The sequence below is a fragment of the Apis laboriosa genome, unplaced genomic scaffold, assembly GCF_014066325.1.
Source record: "Apis laboriosa isolate Shangri-la unplaced genomic scaffold, ASM1406632v1 scaffold47_cov149, whole genome shotgun sequence".
In the NCBI taxonomy this organism is placed as follows: domain Eukaryota; kingdom Metazoa; phylum Arthropoda; class Insecta; order Hymenoptera; family Apidae; genus Apis; species Apis laboriosa.
The window spans coordinates 2,700,023-2,708,861 of NW_025223437.1; the positions used below are offsets into that span (position 1 = coordinate 2,700,023).

At 20.5% G+C, this 8,839-nt stretch overlaps 1 protein-coding gene across 1 annotated transcript; it reads right to left on the bottom strand.

The window, feature by feature from the left end:
• Positions 1–2,333: 2,333 nt before the first annotated feature.
• Positions 2,334–3,653, bottom strand: LOC122716641. Its single transcript, XM_043939916.1, has 3 exons — positions 3,369–3,653; positions 2,819–3,264; positions 2,334–2,744 (listed from the first exon to the last, which is right to left on the bottom strand). The coding sequence occupies exons 1-3, from the start codon at positions 3,562–3,564 to the stop codon at positions 2,559–2,561; spliced, it is 828 nt and encodes a 275-aa protein (XP_043795851.1). The 5' UTR covers positions 3,565–3,653; the 3' UTR covers positions 2,334–2,558.
• Positions 3,654–8,839: the final 5,186 nt, after the last annotated feature.

Consider the following 8,839-nt stretch of genomic DNA (forward strand, 5'->3'; position numbering starts at 1 on the left):
AAAAAAAAAAAAAAAAAAAAGAAATAAAGAAAAAAAATATGCAATGAAAAAATGCAGTTTACTGCACAAAATATTACATGTCTATTTGTACGTGAAATTTAAATTCACGTTCATAAAATTTTTTTGTACTCAGAAAACCTGTTTTTGTACAATTTTTGACTGTTTCTTTATTTTTTATAAAAAAATAATTTATTATAATAAATAAATAAGATTTAAAAAATTTTTTGTTAAAATTATACTTGTAATTTTTTAAATTTTTAAATTTATTTTTTCGAAAACATTAAAAATAATAAGAATATATGAAATTTGTGCAATTATATTTATATTCTGAAATATAAAATTGAAAATTATAAGAAAATGCAATCTTATGTTATGATTGAAAAAAATATTATTGTTTTTAATAATTATACATATATATGTACATATATTTAATTTCATATTAGGAAAAAATAAATAATTCATTTGCATATAGTGCGAACAAAGAATTTAGATTTTTAAAACAATGATATGATAAATTTATCTATCTATAAATGAGGAAGTAAAAAGAATAAGAGTAAAACATTTTTTTGTATAATTTTATTTACATATGTTTCATAATCCATAATTTCATCAAATAAAATATTAAATTTTACAATTTTTCATAACATTTTTCAAATATAATATATAAATTCTCTCACTCGAAAATCATTTAAATGAATAATGTAAACTATTAACTAGAAAGTATTAACTATCATTCAATATTAAGCGTCATATTAGCAATCTTCATAAATATTTGACAAAATAAATACTGATAAGATATGCTAAATACTGATAAATCATTTACTTTTAGTAAAAATTATTTTTAAGTATTAAAAAATCAATGTATATTCTTAATTATATAATTGAGAGAAAAGTCTACAATAATAAATTTATAATTAAATTAATAAATCTCTCAATTGATACTAAAAATAAATAAATAAATAAATAAATAAAAATTTTAAATTAAGTTATATTTAATAGGATAATACTATTTGTGTTTTTTTGTATAATTTTATCATTAATTGAGAATATTAAAATTAAAAATTCTGAAATAGATTCAAATATTAGTTTGTTCTAGAAATATTGAGTAGAAATATATGACAAAACAGAAATATGATAAATTAAATTAAATTATTACATATTTATATTGTATTCGTAATATTTAATTTCAATCTATACAATCGATAAATTTATAAATATTATTAGTATTTCATATTTTATAATAAAACAATTTTTAAATTAATTGTTTCATTATTAGTGCCGTTAAAACTTTTAATATCCTGCTATTTCTATCTGTAGAATTAATTCACACATATATAATATTGAGTCAACAATAGTAACGAAAATAATTCACATTGCATTCAGGCACTTTGTTGTAGCCTTATGTTCATTATTAAGAGCACTGCTCTTTAAGACTTTAATAATTATTTCATACGTTCTTGTCGCTTCATAATTTTCTCTTTAGAATTTTAACATATTTATACTTTTATTTTTAAGAAACGTTACGAACGTTATGTATGATATGTTTCTTGTTCGTGTAATTTATATGTAGTTATTTTTTTTTTTTTACAATTCGCAAATGTACAATGTTTTAAACAAATATAAGATATACTATAAAGATACACACGCATAACGATGTTATACAGTTTTTTGATATAATAACTATAACCACAAAAATATATTGATAAATGTTTTAAAAACGAAAAAATGATTTTATTTTTATGTTAAATTTCTATAATTACTATATGTAATCAATTATTAGATATATATAAAAAAATAAATATAAATTTTCGAACAATAATATATACTATTTATGAGAATTTATTTTGATTTATTTAATTGATTATTATTAAATTGATTTATATTATTGTAAACATATTAAAAGCAATTTTTTAATAACAAAATATATAATTTCATATTTACGCAACTATAGTTCGTTTCTTGTCATAGTATACATATACATTATATTTTGATATCAAATTTGATATCAAAAATTATTATTTAATTAATGTTATTAATCAATTATTCATTTAAAAAAAGTAATTATAAATATGTTTATTTTAATATTTAAAAGATATAAATGATAATTGCAATCTCTCTATTTACATTTATTTATTTTTTTATTATTTACTAATATGCATTTTGTTATACTAGGTAAAATAAATTTGAATTTATTTAAAAAGGGAAAGATATTAACTTAAAAGATATTTTTTATAATAAAAAACTTGTACTCTACAGGTATTTTTAAATAATACTAACAAAATAATTTTTAATAATATTATGAGTTCTTTGAATATATAAAATTCACAAGATAATAATGAAATCTATTTTTTTAACTTATTAAACTAAATTGTCTAACTAAATTTATTTTTAGCATAAGTATTAGCACCATGAAAAAATATTATAAAGATACATAGAATATCTTTTAGTAAAATTCAGCTATAGATATTTATCTTTCACAAATTTGTATAAGAAAATAAGTTAAATTAAATTATTATTTTATTTTTAAGACACTATTCTTAGGCATTATAAGAGCTAAGTTATAATATGGCACAAATGCATAATCCTATGCATATCATCCCTAACATATAAGCTAAATCTCTTTTGATACTTGGATCTCGTTTAGTAGAACCAGGAAGATTATATATATTTTTCCATTTTACTGCCCATAATGGAATAGCAACATGGAGAATATCTGGGATCATAAATCCAAGATCACGTACAACCTATCATATAAAAATTACTAATCATTTAAAACTAATTAATACTAAGTCTGTAATCTATTATATTCTTATATTACCTGATGGGCATATCCTTCTCCTCTGACAACATTAGCAACAAATTGATCCCAACCACCCGCTACAATATGTAAAATAGCTATTGCAGCTATACCAAATGCTTTTCTATGAGTTACTGGATTTTTATTATTTGCCAAGTGAACAACCAAAAAAGTAGACATCAACTCAGTGACAGAAAAAAACAATTGATGGTACCATTGAGAATAGAACTCATCATTCCAATAATTCATATAAACCCACCAAGTATAATAATGTGAAAAAATAGCAGTTGAAAAAAGAACCATCATAGAAAGTCTAAGGCGATTATGAAAAGCCAGCCATGTTAAATGTTTCACTACTTCATAGAAAATGATAACTCCAATTACAATTGTGATCCATATTTTTAAAGTATTTGATGTAGCATTAAAATACATATGTTTATAAGAAGCAATGCCAGATTCATATGATCCTGTAATAATATATTAATTCTTTTTGAAAATCAATTAAAAGTTTAGAACTAATAGTTTAGAACTAGTTTTTTTAAAATACATCATGAAAATAAGATTGACTTACCCTTAAATACTGTGTCCCAACATGAACAAGAACAATATTGTTTATCTACATCTCTTGAATATTCTTGCCAAAAATAATACAAAAATGCAATATGTAATGGTGGTATTGTTAATGGTGCTAATATTCCTAATGTTTTAGAACTGCATGATGCAAAATTTGCATAAAGCATACGTTTTAATATCTTTGTGAAACCCATATGTGTAAATTTTTATTTACATTGAAACTCAATTATATAAAAAAATATTTATTTATAATTACCATTATTTTATTATTATTTAAATAATTTTTTTTTATGATTGATATTAAATGAATAAATTAGATAAGATTTACATTATTTAATTCAACTTTTTAAAAATTATTATAACATGAAATAATATAAAAAAATTGGCAATAATTCTTTGGTATATGTAGAAGTAAAAGAATTATATTATATCTGGCACTGTTTATTTTAATATATTTTATTAATAGAATTTTATTCTAAAATTATAAATTTCTTAATCTTTTACATAATGAAGTATGTATAAATACTTTCCTTTATCCAATTATAGGATGATTCTATAAATTGTATACATTATTTATAGATCATATGCTGCAATATTAATTTCATTCATTTATATTTATTAATTTTTCTTATAAAAGCAGCAATTAAACAAGATTAACAGTAATTAGATTAGTTATAAATAATATATTCATAATACTGTTAATTTTAATGAATATTTTTTTTTCGTTTAATAATGAAATAATTTTATAAATTGGCATAGCTTTCAGTCGATATATTTGATGTCATAATCAGTCTTGTTGGTATTAATGTAAACCACATAATATTCGAATTTTTATCACTTGTTTATAATATTATATTTTAAAATAAAATATATCATATAAATTAATTTTTGATTAGATATTTGTAGCACTTCGAACGTCGCATTTTATATTTCATAAGATTTTACCTTTATATTCACATGACACTACGTAAAAAATATCGAAATTGGCACAAATGTATTCAATGACAATTATAAAATAATGTTTCCATTCTTACTTTCTATCGGTCTTATTAGACGAGAGGGCTTTGCCCCTCCAATACTATTTTCCACGCATGTGCAAATTTTGTTCCTATAGAAACATATACTTGAAGACTTAAATAATTTCAATTTATTAGAGGTTATTAGCTTCATTGAATAATTATAATATAAATTTCAGAAATTCTTAAAACTTAAGTGCAAATTCTGAATCTGAATAGTAATTCTAAAAAGAAAAAAGACCTGGAACAAGAACATCTCAGACATAATAAGATTGTTTCTATTTTTTATTTTTTTCTAAAAAAAAGCATACTAATTTTTTTTTTAAATAAAAAACAATTTGAAATTGCTATCAAACTTATCATTTTTTTTCTTTTACAGAATTAAAGTTTTATAGTAAAGAATATTTTTTTAAAATACTTAAAAATTAATATGTTAAATCCTATTTTTTTTAAATAAATATATGTAAATATAATATATGTCAAATACTTCATCGTAATTATTTGAAATATGTTATTACAAGTCAATTTTTAATTATTTTTATTATATTTAATAAATAAATAAATGAATAATAATAAATGAAGTTATTTAACAATGCAACTAACTAAATATTAAAGCTATTTCTTGAGCGCGTAAATTTTATACAACAAATAGCATTAAAACTCAAGAAGAAGAAAAAAGATAGAGTAAAAATATAAAAGCGCTATCTGCTAAGTATCGCAAATAGCTAATAATTGAAAAAGGATAGAAATGAATAAGAATTGATTATTAACGCCATCTCTTGAGCCATCATACATCTATCAAAAATAAGATAAAGAGTAAGAATTGAGGATCAGCGCTATATTCTTGAATATTTTTAACATTCAAGAGATGTCACTAATGATCAATTTTTACCTTATCTCTATTATTTTATATTTTTCTTTTTATATTAAATTTAACATCTTATAATAAATGTATTATACAATATTTTAATTTTCGTGTTATTTATATAAATAAAGAATTGCATCACTGCAAACAATTAATAGCGTTCTATGTGTGAATCTATATGTGTTCTTTGAAATTGAGATTCTTTTGAAATTACGAAAATCATAAATTAATGCATCATCTGTTCGGATTATGTGGTTAAGTAATTTTATTTCTATTTCTATTTAATTTATAGATTAGTTTCATTTATTTAATAAATCATTAAACATCGTAATAACTTTTAATAAATTTCTTTATGTTTCTATCTTCTATTTGATTGTTGAGGTTACCGATATCTTGTATCACATTAGCTTTTCAATCAGGATTTCAATTATTGCTTTATTTAATATATAATAAATAAGTATAATTTTATATATTTATTTACTTATATTTATTTATATTTTATATATTTTTGACTTTTATCTATCTAAATTATTATTTGATTGCTGGAATGACTTCGAAATAATAATGATTTATATATGCCACGATTTTTATAATCAACGATTTTCTGTATTTTAAATATAGATAATATTTTTTTTTCACAAAAATAGACATATTTAAAATAGATTTCTATTGTCTTTTTATTGATACACAAATATATGATATGAAACTATATATAAACATATATAAATTATATATAAACATATATAGTTTCTCGTAATTAAGTTTATTTCATCAAATTACATTATTTCAATGATATGATATATGATATTTCGTTTTTAAATGCGTTAATTTATATTTTTATCTTTTTTTTGTCTGTTATTTTAAGGCTGAAAATATTTCTTATCAATGTTTTCAAGAAATTGGAAGTTTGCAGCATGTCATATTTGACATGTTTCGATTTGATGTTCTTGCTAATTTATTATTCGATAATCGAAATTATGGCGGGAGATGTCATTGTATCGATAATCATAAGTTTATGATCACGACAGTTCAGATCGTCATTTTTTCTTGAGGTATGTGCTGTGTAATATTGTACATAATAATTAAATCATAATTTATAATTTATTGTTTGTATGTTAACATTCAATCAACATGTGTTTCTTATTATAATTAAAAATCCTTTTTGACTAAATTATTCTATTATTTTATATTATTATTTTTAGAATTTTTATCTATTTTTAGTATTAATTCATTATAGTATTAATTTATTTATAAGACGGAATTGTGCTTGATTATTATTTTATATTATAATCCATTAATTCTATATTTCATATATTTATTTGAAAATTTTGATTTTTTTTTATTCAGATTATTAATTGATTGTTGGAATGATGAAAAGATTTCAATATGAACATCATAACGATTAATAACTTCAAGAAATGGTAAAATTTGACACTTTTTTTATTTCGAAATTTTTTATAATGTATTTTTAAAAAAGAGGAAAAATAATTAAATTTAATATTTTTTGTTAAAGATGACAATTTTTATAAAAACTTTTTTTTACTTTTGAAAAATATTTATGATCGCATGCAATATGATCGATAGAATCAGTATTCATTTCATAATAATATTTTTATATTTTTTCTAAATTAAACTTTTAATTAAATTTAACTATAATAATCTTTCATGATATTAAAGTTAGTTATAGTAGAGTATTTCTTCGCTGATTAAGTATATAAACAGATATATAATAGTCTTACATTTTTTTTTTGTCAATATTGATTTTTTTAGTGGGAATGTTTACAATTATGCTTCTTAAAAGAATAAGATGATCATTCATTACGGGAAGAAATAATTATTTTTATATATTTTCTATTTATTTTAATTTTTTCAAATAATTAGTATTGTATTTAAATTATAGTGTTTTAAGTTTTGTTACAGTTTCTCATACTTGATGACTATTTCGCAATGATATCCTAATATTGATGACAGCATTAACATCGTATTTATTGGTAAGTCATGCATTTATATTTTTTTGCTTACTTAATCATCATAGAAAAATCTAAATCGATACGGGTAACTTAAAATTTTGTATAAGTACAATAATCATAGGTATTTATTGTAATATTTATAAGAAATAAATTTTTTTCTTCTATGTTTTATTAATATAAGATATACGTTTTTTTTGCACATCGCGTTTTGAATTATTAAACAATATTATAATGTTTATATATAATAATAAATATTTTATGTAATTGTTGTGATCATAAACATAATATGAAAGTAATATTAAGATTCAATTCGTTTCATAAAAGATCTATTTAATATCATATTTAAAAAGACATAGATAAATATTTTAGAATCAGAGCAATAAGTTTTAACATTGTTTTCATGGTTTCGAAAATGTTTAAGAAATCACTTAAGAATCACTGAGGATTTTCCATTAATTGATTGCTTTGATTGTATTCATTTATTATAATTTCTTATTCTTTAATTTTTCATTATGAAAATTTTAGTAATTCATTAAATTTATAATTATTAAAATTTGAGATAAAATTATAATACATGAAATTAAAGAATATTAATTCGTTATAAAATATATCTAATATCTTTTTAGCTTGGGATTTTCAGGTTTGTATAATCTTATATAATCTTCCTATTAAAATCTCACTCATGTGTCCAGGTATTTTACTTGAATAAGAGAGAGGCGATAAGCATATAATTATAATTGATAAGTTTACAATAATTTCTCAGCGATTGATGATGATGTGTATCATATATAAAAAAAATATTTTTCCACATTTTATATGTATAGTTATTATGGAATTTCATTTCTATTATAAATCCAATTCATAATTATTAATTCAATTATAATTTACAAATATTAGATTCTTATTATTATTATTCTTTTTAAATTAATCTATTAAATTATTTAATATCAAATTTTATATCATTTATCTTATATATAATTTCATTTTTTAAAAATATCGTGATAACGAATTCTTGTTATCACGAATGTTGATAATTAGTTTAAATAATTTAAGACACAAACTTTTAGCATGATTCGCACAATGATCGCTAGTCATCGTTAATCGATTTCAGAAAAACGTAAACTTAGAGTGTGCAAGTAGTATGCCAAACTTTCGGCTGTCGGAGATGATCCAGCAGGTCATTCTCCCCAGTGTAGGTTTTTGCACCCAGGTGTAATGTGAGAACCATGGAGTAAATGTGTTAGTGTGTTTTTTTTGTCAGTTTTTAAATGTAGAATTAGGTAGGACAGGCAGCATACTTTCTGATATGTATGTGTGTGTTAATCATAAACAGATAGGAGCAGGTTGGCACTGCAGATAGGTGCATTTTTACGTGACAAGCTGTTTCTTCTGGAAATAAAATTCGAAGAATCGAGAGTGAAGTTCAGATGAAACTTAGACTGTCATCTGTCAAATTAGTTCCTAATTTATTTGAATTTTTGTTAAATTCATTTTAAAAGTTTAGATTATTTTAAGAGAAAGAAAGGAACATGAAAGAAAAATGATTTTGTTTTTATTATTAATAAATAAATATTTGATGCATAAATGCGGATTACTAAATAAAATGTAACCTAATTAA